This window comes from Vicugna pacos, chromosome 25, assembly GCF_048564905.1.
Source record: "Vicugna pacos chromosome 25, VicPac4, whole genome shotgun sequence".
In the NCBI taxonomy this organism is placed as follows: Eukaryota; Metazoa; Chordata; class Mammalia; order Artiodactyla; family Camelidae; genus Vicugna; species Vicugna pacos.
The window spans coordinates 39,113,453-39,131,589 of record NC_133011.1 but is presented as its reverse complement, the minus strand read 5'-3'; the positions used below and the strand labels follow the sequence as shown (position 1 = coordinate 39,131,589).

Sequence of the window (18,137 nt, the reverse complement as noted above, 5' to 3'; positions counted from 1 at the left end):
GGGGTCCGCACTCAGCTTTTGCACCTGAGTTGGCACTTCCAAGCTGCCAGCTGCTTCAGCTCCAGGTCAGGATGACAAGGCAGGAGCAAGTCCTAGGACCCAGGGCCGCCTCCCTCCTTGGGTCCCTAGGTCCCTGGTGGCCTGCCTTCTCTCCGCCTTTCCGAGCCGTCTAATGTTGTCAGGGTTTAGTTGTGCTTCACGGAGGGATGGGGGACAAACGTGTCTACTTACTTCATCTTCCAGGAAGTGGAAGTTCCTTCTGTTTCTTTTCATGCCAATTTTGGCTTACTTTCCCCAGAAACTGATCTACTGTATCTAGGTTTTCACTGTATTGGTGTGCAGGTGTGTGTAACATTCTCTGTTGCCTCTCAAGCTTTTAACCTTCTCCATCTGTATTTAGTTGGCATTTTCTTGCCTTTTCCCAAGCTGTCTCGCCCGAGACTTGCCCATCTAAGTGTCCTTTTCAGACAACAGAGCCCACCCTTGGGATCAGCTCCAGTGGTTGCTGGGCCCTGGCCTTCCAGTGACCTCCGATGCACTCGGGAGGAGTCCAGCCAGCACCTTGACTCAGCGGGGCCCTGGTGCCCTGCCACCTGCCCCGCCGCCTCCTCTGGGCTTGTTCTCTGCGTGGGGCCCGGCACCAAGTGCTCATCATTTATTGTGTGATAAGCATCTTCGTGATAACCGTAGATTTACTGAAAAGTTGCTGATGGAGCAGAGTCCCCACACCCTCTGCACCCAGGCTCCTCCACTGCTAACGTCTGACGTGACCATACCAGCTGTCTGTCAAAACTAAAAAATTAGCACTGATACATTACTACCAACTTAGCTTGAGGCTGTATTTGGATTTTACCCAGTTTTCTCCTAATTTCTGTTTTCTGTTCTAAGATACCACACTGCATTTGGGTGCCAGTTTTGGAGGGAACGACAGAGTGAATGAGGCAGGCCTTGCCCTAGGCCCCATGGACACTGACCGCGGCAGATGCGTTCGAGAGGCGCACAGAGGGACAGCGGGTGGGCGGAGATGGGCAGGGAGTGGCACCTCCAAGGTGGAGAAGGGGCAGCTTTGGTTTTGGAGGGTGGGAGGGAAGCTGGTGAGTCACAGGGGACTGGGGACGTTGAGGGCCACCAGTGAAGGTGCTGCTGGCAGCAGAGGGAGGACCTGCCTCCAGGAGGGAGGACTGGTGAGGGAGGCCACCGTGTGGGAGGCTGAGGGTGGGGATGAGCTGGCGGGACCCAGGTAGGGTGGGAAGGCCCGCACCCCCAGGCCAGCTCTGCACGGTGAGCAGCTGGCTCGGAGCAGACAGCCAGCAGGGGAGGCCCTGGTCAGAAGGGCCCCCAGAGCCACGGTGGTGGTGGGAGAGCACAGGTGCGTGGTTCATTTGGTCCCTGTGGCATGGACTTCACTGGGGACAGGCCGACATCTGGGGAACAGTCTGTGCCACAGGCTCGGCTGTCCCCCGAGGAGACCAGGGCTTTGAGCCTGTGGTGGGGCCACAGGCACAGAGTGTGTGGCAGTTGCTGTGGCAGGAAACATGAGGCGACTCCTGGGCGGCCGGTGCCCGTTCCCAGTCGTGGACCCGCTTCTCTGCCAGCCCTCGTGACTCTCAGCCTCTTTTTTTCTTTCTCACCACTTTGAGAATTAAGTTACCTTTCTGAATTTTTTAATTTGCCTTCCTCTGATTTAAATGAGACCAAACATCTTCCCCAGTGTTTAAACCCCTGGTGCCTTCTCTGCTGAAAACCACCTGGAGTTTGTTTCTTTTTAAGGGAGTGTGGGGACGTTTAACCACGGGGTCAGCTTTCTCTTAATGACTCGTCGGAAACTTATAAATTTGAACATTAAAACACATCAACGTAAAATATTATGGATGTTAATCATTTGTCAGTTGTATTAGTGGCAAGTATCATTTCAGTCTGTGGTTTTTTCACTTTTCTGTGATGCATTTTGAAGAACTGACACTCTTTTTTTATTTTTTTTTTTAATTGCAATACAGTCAGTTACGATGTGCCAATTTCTGGGGTCCAGCACAATGTCCCAGTCATGCATATGCAGACATACATTCGTTTTCATATTCTTTTTCATCAGAAGCTCTTAATTGTAATGGAAGTAACATTGTTCGCTCTCCCCAGAGCTCGCACATCTCGGGTCTCGTGCAAGGACCCTCGCCTCCCGCGAGTGGTGCTGCCGCAGCCCCAAGCCCTGTGGCCACCTCTCGGCCCAGCGGCAGGCGATGCCGGGTCGGCACAGGGGCCCATCTTCGTTTTGCCCAAGCACGGTGGCTGCCCGACGGGCCCATGCCCGCAGCCGGCCCCCTGGGAGCAGGTTCCTCGGGGTGGCTGTTTCTGGGCTCTGCCCTCCTCACTGCTGACTGGCCGGAGCCGGTGCCAGGCTCTCTCGCAGGTTTGAGCTGCTCAGTCTTTCACAATAATAAAGCAAATTCCTTCACCTTGTTCTTCCTCATGGCTGTTTTAGCTCTTCTTGCCCTTAATTCTTCCAGAAATATATTTTCAATTCATAGTAAGTTTTTTAAAAGTTGGAATTTTGATGGGGATTGGCCTGAATCTGGGCCTCTGTTTGGCAAGAACTGGTACCTGTCTCCAGTGCGTCTTCCTGCCCGTGAGCAAGGCGTCCGCCTCCTGTTACACGGGCCTCTCCTTCAATGTCGTCGAATAAAATTCTTATTTATCTCTTAGATTTTTTTCCTGTCAGTTTTATTGTTATTACAAATAACATATTTTTAAATTTTATTTTCTCAGTGTTCATTGGGATACGGGCATACAATTTTTAATAATTGATTTTGTTTCCAGCAACCTTGTTAAACTCTATTAATAATTATAATAATTTATCCACAGATTCTCTTGGGTTCTTCTATGTAAACAGTCGTATCTTTTGCAGATAACAACTGTTTTTCTTCCTTTGAGCTTGAATGCATTGCCTTTTTTTCTGCTCCTGCCCTCCCTGTGGTCCGTGCGATGTTGACGAGAGGTGACTGTGGGCTTCCAGCCACGCCCGTGGCGGGTGATGCTTTCTGGAAGGTTCTTCGAAGAACCTCTGTATTAAGCCAAGGAAGTTCCTCTCTGTCACTAATCTGCTAAACTGTAAATTGTGGCTGAATTTTCACTGCACACGCTTTCCTATCCATCAAGGTGCCTCTCTTTTAGTCTGCTGATGTGCATGTGTCTGTTCACTGATTTTCTGACGTTAAACTAACCTTGCATTGCTGACATAAACTTAACTTGGTCTCCACATATCAGTGTTTCTACACGTTGCAAAGTGCAGTTTACTTAAGATTTGTGTGGAACTTTGGAGTCACCGTTGCTAAGTGAAACCAGCCTGAACGCCCCTTCCTCGTCTAGTCCCGGTCGGCCTTCGGCTTTATGGTTGTTCTGGTCCAGGAAACAGTGCTGAGGAGTATCCCCTGCCCTCCTGGCCTCTGGGCCAGCTCACATGGGGCTGGAGTGAGACCCCCTCAGGAACCCGTGCCAGACTTTCCCTTGCTGTTTAACTACTGATTCAGATTCTTTTACGCTTATAGAAATAATCACTCAGTTTTTATGTCGGTGAAGGAAGGGAGGGAGGGAAGGAGGAGCAAGCAGGCGTTAGCCTGAGCCTGTCTTCTGCTGAAGGGCAGGGCTGGGTCTGCCATGCTCAGGGACGAGCTGGCAGGGGTCTCAGGGGTGTTCAGAGCCTGCCACCCGCCTCCAGGCACCAGCGTGAGGGGCTTCTAATCCCTTGGCAGCAGCGGGGGCCAGGACAAGAATGAGGCCAGCGCCCAGACCCTGCTCTGGGACCGGCGCCCGCTCCGTGGGGTCCTCAGCCAGGCGCTTCGTCCTGGGTGCTGGGCGCAGGGCCGAGATCCAAGACTCTGAGGGCAGATGTCCGGGGTGGCAGGTTATGAGGCCCAGGAGGAAGCGGTCTAAAGGCCGGGCCACGTGTTTCCAGTGGTTGTGCCCCTGGGCATCCAGGGCTGCTCGGGCACCAGGGCTGGTTTTAAACTCAGCTCTGGGGGGTTGGCAGGGACTCTGCCTGTGGCGGTTCTCATCTAGTCTGTCTCTCCAGCACTTTGTGTCCAACGCCAGGGGCAGTTGGGGTGCCCAGTCTTGCTACGCCCCAGATGCCCTCCCCAGAAGGGCCAGATGGAAGTGGCACACAGCAGGGCTGCAGCATCGGTCTCTGCAGCTCCCGTCCTGGGGCAGGAGAGCTGAAGAAGGCCAGGCCTTGGGCGGAGGCTTTGTGGTTCCCTGCGGGCCTGGCAGGCAGAGCTGAGGCTGTGTTGCCCCGAGCACCTGCCTGATGGCGCGCCCCCCCACGGGTATAATTAGCCACAGTGACAGGTGTGATGGATCGGGTGTGTGGCCGGCCTTCCCTCCACACTGTGTGGCCTCAGCCGACCTGCTGCACCCCCAGGCTTGAAGCCTGAACCCCACCCAGTGAGTCCCCAGGCCTAGTGGCCGCCACCCTCGACTTCTGCCAATATGGGTGGGCTGCGGTCAGGAGGAGTTAGCGCCCTGGGAATCCCCAAGCCAGCCCACAGGGTCTATGAGCATGCAAGGGTCCCCACTCAACCCTCAGATTGCTCAGGGGACATCTTACAGATAGAGGAGTGTGGGCTGGGGGCCACTCTGGGCTGGGGGCCTTAGTCATCCAACAGGAAGCCCTCCGGCCTTCACCGGCCCACCCAGCTACGCTCCTCCTCCCGCAGTGCAAGAAGAAGCACACGCTGCTGTGCCCCGACTTCTCCCGGCGGGGTGTCTGCCCGCGGGGCGCCCAGTGCCAGCTGCTCCACCGTAACCAGAAGTGCCTCGGCCGGCGGACAGCCGCACCCCCAGCCCCGGAACCCAGCAGTGTGCCCTCCAGGAGCAGGGCTTCCACCAGCCACGGGCCCAGGTGACGGGGACAGTGTGTGCTGCATGTGTAAACCCTTGGGGTGGTCAGGAAAAGGTCCCTCCTGCTCTGGGGCACAATTGGGATTCTCTCTGGGGAGCCCCCAGGCCCTGCCCAGCTCTGGGCTTCAGACCCAAAAAGAAACCTCCAAGTTGAGCGAGTGAGCCTTAGAGGTGTCCCGCCCCCGGTCCCCAGGCAGGACAGAGCTGAGGGCGTCCTGGCCCAGACCAGCCTGTGGAGGAAGGCAGGGCTTCTCGGCTGCCCACTCCCACTCCCACTCCCCGGGGGAGGGGAGGATTGGGGCGATGCTCATGGCTTGGCCCCGTTGCACTCACCTGCCCTGGACTGGGAAGCCTCCGGAAGGTGAGAACAGGGACAACATGGAGCTGCCTTGGGCTGGAGGCCCCGTGACATCATCAGCCTGTCCTTGGGGCTGAGGGCCACTTTGAACCTGCTCGGCGAGGCCTGCTGGCTGCTGGGACCAAAGGGGCAGGGAGGGTTAGGAGCCTCGCTGCTGAGACAGGCGGGGCACAGGTGGTCGACCAGCACCCTCCGGACCCCTGCCCTGCACACAGCCGCTCATCCTCACACCTCTGCTCCCCTTCCTTCCCACAGGAAGTCCTCGGCTGCCCAGCGACCCAGCAGACAGACAACGAGCTCTCCTACTGCCGTGGCTGCTGGCCCGGCCTCCCCCCCTTCCTCCCCACGGGTTTTAGCTGCAGCTTCGGCCCCCCCCCCTTCCATCTCCTCCCTATCCTCCTCCTCCTCTCCATCCTCCCCCCCCCCTTCCTCCCCCTCTCCTGCCTCCCACTTCCCCTCCCTGTCCTTGGACCAGGAGGAGCTGTCTCTGCAGGAGGAGGCTGCCTCGGCAGGGACGGGCTCCAGCAGCCTCTCCAAGCTGCCTTCCTTCATCTCCCTGCAGTCTTCGCCCAGCCCAGGAGGTCAGCCCAGGGCCCGGACCCCCAGGAGCCCCCCCACCAAGGACTCAGGTAGGCAGCCCAGCCTCCGGAAGCCAGCCCAGCAGTCCTGCAGGGCCCACCTCAGACCCATGGGGTCAGAATCTCTAGGCGGGGCTGGAAGGTGCCAGAGAGCCCATGTGGGCTGGGCACAGAGTGCCAGGTCCCTGGCTGAGGGGCACACCTGCTGGCCCACAGGAGCAGGGCCGGCCGAGGTGCGAGCACAGCAGTGCTGCCCGCACAGGCCACCCTAGCCGAGGCCTGATTTAATTAGAAAGCACCCATTTCTGTTAATTTGTTCTGGAAGATCAGCGTACGCTCCTGGGGAGAACAGATGCTCCCTCTCCCCTGATGAGCATTTGGGGCTTGGTAAATGGCTCCACTCAGCCTTGTTTAGGAGAGAAAAGAGGATTTTATGGCTGCAAACGACCCTTTCTGTAAACATTTTACAGCTCTCCACGCGTTTGAGTGACGATAAACCCTACGCAGCTCGGCGGGCTGCAAATTTGCGACCATACGGCTATCATTTTATTGTCATATTTCACGGTCGTAACATTAATGGAAGATGCTGGCTGAGCCTCTCTCGCAGCTCTGCTGAGCATGCTTACAGGCCTGCCTCAGCTGGGCTGGGGCCCACACCTCCTGCTCGCAGAGCCCACAGCAGGCCCTCTGCTCACCTGCCTGGCCAGGCCAACACCAGCTCCCCAGCTCGCTCCACCAGGGAGGACACTAAGGGGATGGGGCACGGGACAGACAGCCTGTGGAAGCCACCTTGTTTTTTTTTTAAAGTAATATCAGGAACCCTGCCACCCGCCCCATAATCGGGGGAAGCCGGCAGGGTGGTCGAGAGGCTGCAGAGCTCCACCGGCCTGAGAGCCACGCCTCAAGCCTTCCTTCCCTGCTAAGGCCTTGCCCACTTCCTGGGAGCCAGAGGGAGGCCTGAGACCACATCAGGGCAGGAAGCCAGGCCGGACCCGCCCCTGCCACCACCCAGGAGGGGCTGAGGCCCTCGGTGGAGCCTGCAGGCCTGGGCCCCTAGCTGCCCGGGCCTGACATCTGCACTCTGACTTGGCCAAGCAGGTGGCTGGGGTCCTCAGCCCTGAAGTGGGGTCCCAGGAGGAGAGGCGGGCTTGCAGGGGACACACGGACAGTGCTGTGCCTATGGGCAGCCACACGGAGGCGTCTGTGGTCAGCTGGTTTGCTGGCCTATGAGGTGATTGGAGGGGAGAGGCTTTGGTGCCCAGTGAGTAGAGGGTGCACAGGGCAGGAGCCCGGCCCACTGCCTCTCCTCCTCCTGCCCCCAGGCCTGTCACCCTACACAGGGGGGCCTCAGTCCCTCCCTCACCACCCAGCAAATGCTCCCACACACCCTGGCTTTCCACATCGAAGGCTCCATCTGGGAGCCTCAGGCTCATCCAGGTGTGAGTCCGGGCTGTGTCTGCTTGCAGACCGTCTGCACCTGTATTTGTAGCCCAGCCCGCAGACTGCTGCACTCTCATGACCCACCTGCTGTCCGCGGCTCCCCCGCCTTGCCCTCTCAGCCCCACAGGCCAGGCCTGCGCCCTGCTGGACACTGGCCCCCCAGGTGGGCAGTGGGCGCTGGGCTAGAGGACGACGTGTACCCGAAGCCTCGCTCCCCATTTCTGGCGGCCCGTGCTTGGTGGGCCTGGGCCCATGGGGGCCCTCCTCCTGGCTGGGAATCCTAGCTCTGACCTTTGCCCCTCTCGGAACAGGGAAATCTCTGCACATCAAACCCCGTCTTTGAGGGCCCAGGGGGCCGGCCCATGCCTACCTCGGCCCCTCGGTCCTGGAGAGGAAGGAGGCTCTGCCCGCCACGGCCCCAGAGGAGGGGCCGCCAGCCACTGAGCACCCCCCTGGGGCTGCAGGGCCATCGCTCTGCCCACTTGGCTCTCAGCCCTGCGTGACCAGTACCCAGGTCTCACCTCCCTCGGGCTTGGCCCCACCAACCTCCCACCCTGGTTCCTCAGCCTTGCCCGAAGGGGTACCCAGCAGGGCTCACCCCCAGCCCTGTCCCCTCCATGCGATGTGCCCCTAGTCCTCCCCTAGGATGCCTGCCCGGGGAAGTGCGCCGGGCAGGCCTCCCTGGCGGGCGTTTTGTGTTCAGCAATAAAGGTTCTGTCCTGTGTCTACTCGGCTGTCCTGACTGCTGCCACGCCACCGCGCAGCCCTGTGGGGCATCAGCTCGGGTGGGTGGTGCACACTGCTCATGCCCCAGAGCCTCCCCTAGAGGTGCCACCCCGCAGACCTGGATGCCTGAGACTGAGAGGCAGGTGAGGGGCCGTCCACCCATCCAGGGGGCACCCCTGCCATGGCCCCTGCGCATCCTCTCACCTGCCCGCTTAGCCGTGGACCCAGACAGAGCCAGGCAGGGAGAAAGCACATCCCCTTCGCTGCCTCTGGGCCAGAATGTTGGTGCTGTCTTGCCTCCTGGATGGCTCGGCAGGTGGGGCAGCCTCTCCATGGCCAGGCCAATGTGATTTGCGGTTGGGAGAGGCCTAGGAGGGGGCCCTGGGCACATGTTGGATGTGATGGTCAGGGGCCAGGGTCCCCCAGGCTGAGTTCCTCTCCAGAGCTCCTCCTCCAGGTGTCTCAGGAGAACAGCTGGGCCAAGGTAGGGACAGGGCAAAGAGGAGGCAGCTCGCCCCACGTTGGAAGTGTCTCTGGTCCCGGGGGCCTGGGACAGGGTCTGGTCTAACAGATCCTGGGAGGCCAAGGTCAAGGCCATTCAGAGTATTCAGCCCTCATCCCAGAGAAGTGAGCTGCACTCCAGCTGGTGAGCATGTGCCCACAGCCTCCGTTCTTGGACCGCTGCCATGTGCCTCCATCTCCGTGTCACCAGTGTTGCTGCATCACTACCCACACCACGTGGCCTGCAGCCCTACCTCTTGGCCTGGAGTGGAGTCGGCTGCACCACCACTTGTCCTCCACCTGCTCCTCCTGGGCCTGGGTGAAAGGGCAGCACTGACCAGCCCTGGCCGAAGGGCGTTGGGGAGGTCCCTCGGCCCTGCCCCCGCCCCATGAGGCCGAGGTGAGGATCCGGGGGTCCTGCCCCCAGTCCCTGTCGTGCGATGGCATGTCCCTGTGGCAGCCCCAGAGGTGACGAGAACCAAGCTGGTTGGCGGCAAGCGCTGCCTGATGTCGGTGTGTGATGGCGACACTCGGTCCGGGAGCAGGGGACCCTTGTATTGAGTGCTGATGCAGGTGCCGCGTCCTGTCCAGGGCCCGCCCTGTGCCATCTCAGCAGGATGGTGGGTCCTGGGGCAGAGAACAAGCCCCACCCAGTCAGTGAGCCAAATGGACCCCACCGTGGGCCAGCTCACTTCCCCAGCCTGGCCCTGCAGCTGCTCTGGCCGGGGACACGTCGGGCAGAGGTTTGCAGAGCCATGTGTCCTCACCTAGCCACCCCTCGGGTCTCTGTGGTGGCCTCAGACCAGGCCCTTGGAGGAGCCACATGGGTTGGCACATCGGGGGCGAAGGCTCCTGGGCTAAGCACTGAGAGGAGCCTTGGAGCCAGGGCTGAGCGAGCTGCTCGGCTCCTTCTCCAGACAGGCGCGGGTGCGGCAGGAACTAGTGTGCGGCATGACCGGGGCAACCTCGGCCTCCTGCCTCCTCCGGTGAGCTCCCTCCTGACGCCCGCGGGGAGCTCCCACACACGGGACCCTGTGACAATGGGAGGGGCAGGGAGTAAATTCACTCCTCTGCCTGGACAGGCAGGAGAGGCGGAGGGAGACAGTTATTGGTCCAGCCTGACCTGAGCCGTGACCAGCTCAGACCCTCTCCTTGCGCTTCCTTCTGCAATAAAGGAGGGGCACACGCTTGCACCCCTGGCTGCGAGGTGGGCACCAGCCAGATCCAAGGCGGGTAGGTGTGTTCCTTGGGGGTGGGCTCCCAAAAGACCGATGGGCAGCTGGACCACTCCTCCGCCCGCCCGGGACCACCACTGCTCCCCCGAGTCTACCCTTCCCAGCTGCTCTGCCTCTCTCCCCTGGCCGCCCACTTGCTCACAGCCACAGGCCCTGCCACCTGTACCTGGGCCCCACTGCCCCACGGTGCAGCCCACTGCCTGGAAGTGGCCGGTCTGACAGCTGTGGGCCAGCGTGGACGGCTCAGGACAGGCAGGGCACTCCTAGAAGCAGGAGATGCCCTACTAGTGGCTGCCTTGTTCTCCTGGACCCCGGCCCCTGGAGCCCTCACCACTCTCTGTGACCTATTAGGGGACCCTGTCAGCCTCAGGCTTGGCCTGGTCAGAGCCCTTGCCCCCGGGCAGGAGGGGCAGTGTGCCAGTGGTCACCCTGGGCTCCTCAGGCTACAGGGCAGGCCAACCAAGACCCCTGGCGATGAGGGTGTGGGTCGGTCCCCCCTCTACCGCCCGTACCAACCCAGGCAGACCCTGGAGCCTCTTCCTTGCCTTTGCCAAGAGCCTAGGAAGGATCCCCTCTCCAGGCCTGTGCCCTCTGTGGACTGCCCTTTGCCCTAGGACAACAGGTCGTGCAGCTTCTCAGACGATGGCCCCACGGACAGGGAGCCTCCTGTGAGGGCGGCGGGCCGGGTGCAGTGACAGTGACATGCCCGCCTGCAGGTGGCAGAGGCAAGGCAGGGAAGCGGGGTTGGGGGGGGGGCTGAGACCCAAAGTCATGTGACCAGCAGGTGGCGTGGGCTGGAGGCGAGCTTCGTTTGTGGGGAGCTTAGAGCCTGGTCCACCATCTGAGGGTTGAGAGGCGAGGTAGGAACAGTAGGCGGGGTGGGTGTGCACTGGAGAGGCCACGGGGCCTGCAGGAGTGGCACAAAGGTGACTTTGGGATGGGGTCTGAAACAGGTGCTGACTGGGGAGGGGGTGCCGCTGGGCAGGCAGCAGGAGGGGAGCTGGAGGAGCCGGCAGTGTGGTGGCAGGAAGGCAGGCGCTTCCTGCAGCCAGAGCCCTTCCCCAGGGAGCCACCGCCCACCCCGGCTGGGAGCGTGCCCCGCCAGGATGGTGCCAGGCAGCTCTCGCTCCAGATGAGCCCTGAGGTGGGAGGACACCAGCCTAGTGCTCCCTGAGCCCAGGAAGAAATCCCTGGCGAGAGAGGGAGAGGCTGAGGAGAGGTCTTCAGCTGGGTTCTGACCCCAGCCTGCTGTCGAGGACAAGCTGTCTTGTGGCTTCACGCTGTGACTTCCATGAGGCTGGCTGGCCAGGTCACCACACGCCTCGGCTCAGGAGCTGCATGGTGAGGAGGGGTCCCCTCTGGAGGTTCCTCTGGGGAAGGAAGCCCCCCAGCTCCCTCAGGTTGTCGAGATCATTTCTTTTGAGCCTGAGGAGTAAGGCCCCGAGCTCCTTGCCAGCTGGAGGCTGGAGGTCACCCTGGCTCCCCCAACCTGACTGCCCCTATGTGTCCAGGCTGGTGAGGAAGCCCCTGGAGGGGTCCTGTCCAGTCTCATGGGGAGGGGGTCACCACAGCACGTGAGGAGGTGAAAGGGGAAGGGGGTCTGGCCTGATGTGGGGAGGAGTCAGGGGTCCCACCCCGACCCTGCACTGGTTTTTGCGCAGAGCAGACCAGAGGTGGCCATGGGGACCAGGCGGTGGGTGCCCTACCTCAGTGCAGCTGTCCTGAGCCCCTGACCCCTCCCCACCAGCTGTCCAGTTACTCGAGCCTTCAAGTCCCCCCAGCTGTTGGGTTCAGGGAGAGCCGCCGGCTGCTCCCGGGATGACCTGGCCGGCACGGAGCCCATGGACCCCAGTGATGGCTGCATCTCACCATCAAGCCTCGGCAGCCTCCCTGGTGGAGGTGGTGGGAGGTACCCCGGGCAGGCAGCCTGGTGCACAGAAGGTGCTCAGTAAAGACGTGTTGTGCATTTAACAATGAGCCCCAGGGGTAGTCCCTGTGGAATTCCATGGGTTTAGTCACTGATGTGTTGTGATAGGCCCTAGGAGGGCATGGTGGTCCTAGGTGGGAGAAAAATGATCCTTTCTGGGGCCACGGGGAATTGGCTTGTTCCCCTCCCAGCCTCCACCGTCAGGGGAGCCGAGAGGAAGACCTTACCCTGGTGGCTGCCGTGGCCAGGAGACACAGCACATCTGATGCTGTATCTGTGGCTCTCCAACCAGCCATTCCTAGCAGACAGGAGGGGGCCCTGGTCACCCCCTGGCCTCTGCTCCCGGACCCGGCTGTGAGTGCCTCCCTGTGTGTCCCCTGCCCCAGGCCAGCAAGTGGCAAACAGGAGTTAACGAAGACAAAGGAGCAAGCCTAGAGACCACCACCGGAGCCAGGAAGGGGCAGCACCTTCCCCTGGCAGGGAGAGCCTCCCTCGCCCCCTCTGCAGGCCGCTGGCTGGACAGGTGGGCAAGCACTCCAAAGCCTGCGTGTGTGCGGGGCAGTCGGCTGCTCTCCCGTCTCCCACCCACCTGGCTGTGAGAGAAGGCTCAGCTGAGACCAGGGGGAGCCAGGGAGCCAGGGAGCAAACAGCCGCTGGCAAGAGCGTAGGAGGGCCCTGGGGCAACTGCTCCCAAAGCTTGGGGGTGGCCAAGAGCTGAGGGCAGGCACGCTAGCCCAGAGAACTTCTGGGAAGCCAGTCCTTCCCCGACTCCCCGTCCAGGGCCAGGGGAGCTTGCCCAGTGCCTGCGCCAGTCAGGGACAGGGTGCCCTGCTCTGCTCCAGGCAGTGCCGCCTTCCCAGGTTGCCCCAGAGGCCCTATGCCTCCCCCTAGTGTGGATGCGGTCTCTGGTCCCCACGTGCAGCAGGCCGCACACTGGCTGTTCCTCTCCCCCTGTGAGGGAAGGGGGGAACCTATGTGAGTCAGTGGAGGCGCGGCCAGCCTGGCCAGGCCGGGGCCCGGCATCCTTGAGCATCACCTTTGAGGGCTGGGTGTGAGGGGAGTTGTCCCCTACTTGATGTGGCTGAGCATGGGTCTTGAGGAGGGCTACCCTGGCCTCAGCTTCCTTACTGCACCTCTCAGGACAAGACGAGGTGACCAGGAGGGTCTGGGGGTCCAACAGCCCGGGCATGACTGCGGGACGGTGCCCCTCGGCCTGAGGCCAGGAGCTGTGAGGAGGGCTCCTGTCTGCACAAGCCTGGCTCCACCCTGCATCCTTCTGAACTTGGGACTGAACCCCTGCCTGGTCCAGGGGCCTGGTTGGAGCCACAGTGTGAGGGGCAGAGTCAGGTGGCTAGGCACAGGAGCCCCATGCAAGCTTTTCCCCCTCAGACAGGCAGACGATACCACCAGCTCGCCATGTGGCATCAGCTCTCTGAGCCGTGGCCTCCCTCTGAACACCAGGTGCTTTAAAGGAAGCCCCAAACCTGGCAATGCATCTGGCAACTCATTCAGCTGGGAGCCCAAGCACCCGGCCTGGGGCCTCAGTTCTGCCACTTGCTGGGTCATCCCTGTGGGGTGGTCCTTCTCTGCATGGCCCTGCCTCACAGCACAGCCCACCCAGAGGGACGTGGGGACAAGGAGGAAGGGGCAGGGTTGCCCACCATGCACAGTGGGGCCTGGCCACCCACATGACATCTTAGGAAGTGAAGTTTCACTCCCCACAGTATGACACTTTTCTTATTAGAAAATAGCAGACATTCGTGCCAGGAACACAATAAAAGCCCCGGTAGATATTGTCCCCAGCACGTGTCCAGGCCACCCCTGGTGCCTTCCTGCCCACACCCTCCAGACCTTTCCTTCTATGCATAGAAGATTGCGTGTAAGATTGAAGTTTTAAGCTATAAAAGTCATGTAACAGTGTAGAGAACAGGGGTGGGAGGGGCTCTCTGGGTCCTGCCTCTCCCATCTCAGGAGATCCTGGTGGGCAGAGGCAGGGAGGCTCCCCTGCTCCGGGTGCACCCACTGCTCCAGTTCTTTACCTGGTGACCAAGCCCTGGACTCTGGGTGCACCTTCACAGTCAGCCCAGCTGTCAGGTTTGCTGGCTCTGGAGGTTTCCCACCTCCGTCCCTCTTATTCCTGCTCCCAGCCAGTATGGCACCACTAGGCCCGACCTGGGCAGGTGGGCAGCTAGAGCCAGGATTCCTAACCTGGTGTCCGGCCTGGCAGCCCTCTGGCCAGAGCCAGCCCCCAGGTCCCTCCCATCCCGGGGTCCCTCCGACCCCCTAAGTGTCCGGCCTCACCCGCGCCGGCTCCCGCCCCCATCCTAGGGTCCCCAGCACGCCGTCTTCACTGGCCCGCGCACGACTCCCTCCCCACCTGCGCTACACACCCTCTGAGCCGGGCGTCCCGCGGTGGATCCCGCCCCACGGAGGTGCCAGCAACTTTGTTGACTGAATTCCTGAACCCGCCTGAACTGCGGAGCTAAAAATAACCGGCGCTCCCGCGCAGCGCCCAGCCGGGCCGCGCAGTGTCATCCGAATTGGGAGGCCGGAATGTCCCGGCGCCACCAAGCTAGTGGAGCCCGACGCGGCCTCCCGGCCGGCTGGCAGAAAAAAACCTGGAAAAGGGCTGCGGGGTCACGGCCAGCTAGGTGGCGGGGGAAAGAGGCACCGAGGTGCGCCCCCCTGCTCCCCAAGATTCTGTGGCCGCCCCGTCGCGGATGCGAGCCCTCGGAGGCCGCAGGCCAGGCCCCGCGCCCCCGCGCGCCTCTCGTGCACCCCAGCCCGCTGCCTGTGCAGACCCCTGAGGCGGCCACCAGAGGGCCCTGTCCCCTCCTCTCGTGGGCGGCGGGTCACCACCCCTTCCCACAGCTGTTCCCCGCAGGAGATTGACAGCTGGGTTCCGGGTTGCCATAGGGATAGGCAAATGAGAGCGACGGGTCTGGGGCTTCGATTGGCCCGGGGGCGAGCGCCCCTCCCAGAAAGGCGGGCCCAGGCGCCCGGTGCTATAAAGGGGAGCGTGCGGCGCGGCGTTCGGAGGTGGAGGCGGGGCTGGCGGTGAGCGGGCGGGGCGTGGGGAACCCGAGGAGCCCGAGGCGGTGGCCTGCCTCACCGCCACCCGCTTGGCCACCGGCGCGGGGACGTGGGAGCACGGCTGGCCTGCGCCCGCCAGGGAGCTACTAGGGGCTGCACAAGAGGCCTGAACGGCGGCGTCCCTAGCGGCCGCCCCTGAGTTGGCTGCGTGAAACTTTTCCCCGCGCGCCTCTGTCCAGAGTCCGCGCTCCCTGCGGCTGACCCAGCCGGGACCCGCCGCCCGTGGAGAGCGAAGGGGGGGGAGAGGCCTGCGGCTCCCCCCCCCCGCCGCCTCCCGTCGGGGCGCAGCCGGGCGCGGCGGCGGGGTCCTCCGGGCGATGGCCTCGGAGCTGGCGATGGGCGCCGAGCTGCCCAGCAGCCCTCTGGCCATCGAGTACGTCAACGACTTCGACCTGATGAAGTTCGAGGTGAAGAAGGAGCCGCCCGAGGCCGAACGCTTCTGCCACCGCCTGCCGCCCGGCTCGCTGTCCTCGACGCCGCTCAGCACGCCCTGCTCCTCTGTGCCGTCTTCGCCCAGCTTCTGCGCGCCCAGCCCGGGCACCGGCGGCGGCGGCGCAGGGGGCGGCAGCGGCGCGGCGCAGGCCGGGGCAGCCCCGGGGCCGGGGAGCGGGGGCCCTGGCGCCGTCGGAGGCGCGTCGGGAAAGCCGGCGCTGGAGGATCTGTACTGGATGAGCGGCTACCAACACCACCTGAACCCAGAGGCTCTCAACCTGACTCCCGAGGACGCGGTGGAGGCGCTCATCGGCAGCGGCCACCACGCCGGGCACCACGGCGCGCACCACTCAGTGGCCGCTGCGGCCTACGAGGCCTTCCGGGGCCAGGGCTTCGCGGGCGGCGGCGGCGCCGACGACATGGGCGCCGGCCACCACCACGGCACGCACCACGCCACCCACCACCACCACGCTGCTCACCATCACCACCACCACCACCATGCCGGCGCGGGCCACCACGCCGGCGCGGGCCACCACGGCAGCGGCAGCGCGAGCCACCACGTGCGCCTGGAGGAGCGCTTCTCCGACGACCAGCTGGTGTCCATGTCGGTGCGCGAGCTGAACCGGCAGCTCCGCGGCTTCAGTAAGGAGGAGGTCATCCGGCTGAAGCAGAAGCGGCGCACGCTCAAGAACCGCGGCTACGCGCAGTCGTGCCGCTTCAAGCGGGTGCAGCAGCGGCACATTCTGGAGAGCGAGAAGTGCCAGCTCCAGAGCCAGGTGGAGCAGCTGAAGCTGGAGGTGGGGCGCCTGGCCAAGGAGCGGGACCTGTACAAGGAGAAATACGAGAAGCTGGCTGGCCGGGGTGGCCCCGGGGGCGCGGGCGGGGCCGGCTTCCCGCGGGAGTCCTCGCCGCCGCAGGCCGGCCCCGGCGGGGCTAAGGGCGCGCCCGACTTCTTCCTGTGAGCGCCGGACCCCGAGCCCGCGCCGCCGCCGGGAACGGACTTGCTCAGGCCGCCCGGGGCCTTGGCTCGGACGCTGCGGCCCAGGACGAGGACGCAACTCCCGGCCGAGTCGCCGCCAGCGCGCGCGGGCCTCCGCGTTAACACCTCCGCCTCCCGCCGGGCAGGCCCCGCGCGCTCTGCTGCAACGTCTGCAGGCGCCGACTGGAGGCCCCTTCCCGCGGCGCGGCCTCCTCGCTCCCTGCCCGCGCACCTTCCCGGGTCGCGGTCCTGACGCTGCCACAACTCCTCTGCGCGGAACGCGGCGATTCCCAGCAAAGTTGGGCCAGATCGAAGTCCTTCGTGGCGTCCGCTTGTACATACGCGGAGCGCGGTTTTGCCCCTGAGCCGGCCCGGCCCGGCCCGGCCCGCCGAGGGCGCCGCCGCCGTCCCTCCCCGGCAGCCTCTGCCGCCCCGCGCTCCTGCTTTTTCTCTTTCGGCCTCCCTACCCTGCCCTTTTCTACTCCTCCTCTTCAAAGCGGTGTTGTTTTCGAAGTATTTATATTTATTTTGCTTGGTGATTATATAAGAAAACCCCAGAGGAAGTTGCCTCCTTCCGAGCCGGGGTCGCCCTCGGCTGTCCGCGTGTCCCAGCATGTGTTGCTCGCTTGGAGGGGCCCGGCCCCTGCTTGCCCGCCTGCCCGCCTGCCCCCAACCCTGCCGCCGGCGTCCCATAGAGATTGAAGCCGAGGAGTATTATCTATGCTGTGTTCAGTCCTGCTGCCCTACTGTACTCGACGGGGTGGGGGGCTGGCCCGGACTCCGTGCTGCTATTTCTCTATGCACCAGATCGTATTTATGACTCCTGGGAAAATATATCTTATTTTAACCCTCAAGAGAAGTGAAAAGGAAAAAAAAGTAATGCACAGTATTTCTAGCGGAGAACAAAAATGTTTTAAAGAGGAGGTTTCGCTTGAATCTCCTGGCATGGGGGCGGGTGGAAAAAGTGTTTTTACTTTAATTTAAAATATGTTTCTTTTTGTTTGTGGATTCGTTTTTTTAAAGCCTGATCGAATTTTGGACTAGGCGGGAGAGAGTGTGGGGAGGCTGGTGCTCCGGCCCCTGCAGGTCCCGGTCCCGGACTACAGCCGCTCCTGCTGAGCGCAGGAGACTCGACAGCTTGCGGGAAGTTTTGTTGCGTTGTTGGGTTTTGTTGGGTTCTTTTTTCATTTGCTACGAAACTGAGGAAAGAAAAAAAACACAAAAAATAAATTTGTTTAAATCCAAAAGTCACTGGAGCCTGGCTGGTTTTTCTGTGGCTTTCATTTTTGCTTACTTCTTCCTGAGTAGAAGGAAAAGGAGGTCCCTAAACTGGGCCCTGCTAGCTCGGGTGACCCGCCTGGGCGGACCTACTGGGAGAGACTGACCAGAGTTGTGAAAAAGCCTGCCGTCAGGGCCCGACCCAGAGGCATCTGCTCTGCTGGCCCCAGGCTGCCCCTCAGGGAGGAGGGATGCACAGGGTGGACCCAGGGACCCCATTAAGGCAGGACAGCGGCCCAGTGCACGAAGCCAGCCTTGGTGGTGACCCCACGCCCAGTACCACTGCATCCTGGTGGCAAGCGCTGTCCCCAGCTCTTCCGAGCCTGCAGTCTGGCCTCCCACCTGAAGGTCCAAGTCCTGGACTCTGGGGGAACCGGGGAGGGCAGCACCTCTGGAAATTTCACCCTAAGGGGGCTGAGGCCATTGTAGGATACTTGATTTATCTCCCTTCAAAACAGGACAGAGTCGGGTGAAGGTCTGTGGTCCTCACGTTTGGAGCTGAACTTGCCGCCCACCTGGCCAGGGCTCCCTGGCTCTTCTCCGCAGGGAGGGCTGCGCTACTTCTCAGCCTGGGGACGGCAGGTCTCCTAGGCGGGGCTGGGACAGCTGCAGTTCACGAGAGGATGTCGCCAGAGTTTCTTATTGTCTCCATCTGAGAAACAGAGAAAAGGCGAGTGCTGCCCCCTCCCCAATTGCCTTC

At 62.2% G+C, this 18,137-nt stretch overlaps 2 protein-coding genes across 8 annotated transcripts in view; both read left to right on the top strand.

The window, feature by feature from the left end:
* The window catches only part of ZC3H3 (zinc finger CCCH-type containing 3), an 87,959-nt gene extending 79,965 nt beyond the window's left edge, over positions 1-7,994 (top strand). For 4 of the 7 annotated variants that reach the window (XM_072949866.1, XM_072949863.1, XM_072949861.1 and 1 more), the window contains 3 exons: positions 4,707-4,891; positions 5,504-5,877; positions 7,578-7,994. In XM_072949866.1, the coding sequence (XP_072805967.1) occupies positions 4,707-4,891; positions 5,504-5,877; positions 7,578-7,609 (591 nt within the window). In that variant the 3' untranslated portion in view covers positions 7,610-7,994. Of the gene's footprint in view, positions 1-4,706; positions 4,892-5,503; positions 5,878-6,924; positions 7,058-7,577 lie in introns of all 7 variants that reach the window. The other 3 variants (XR_012064262.1, XM_072949864.1, XM_072949862.1) reach the window with 3 other exon arrangements.
* A 6,711-nt stretch (positions 7,995-14,705) lies between these two features.
* Positions 14,706-17,387, top strand: MAFA (MAF bZIP transcription factor A). Its single transcript, XM_072949413.1, has one exon. It carries the CDS (start codon positions 15,066-15,068, stop codon positions 16,140-16,142), a length of 1,077 nt encoding a protein of 358 aa, XP_072805514.1. The 5' UTR covers positions 14,706-15,065; the 3' UTR covers positions 16,143-17,387.
* Positions 17,388-18,137: the final 750 nt, after the last annotated feature.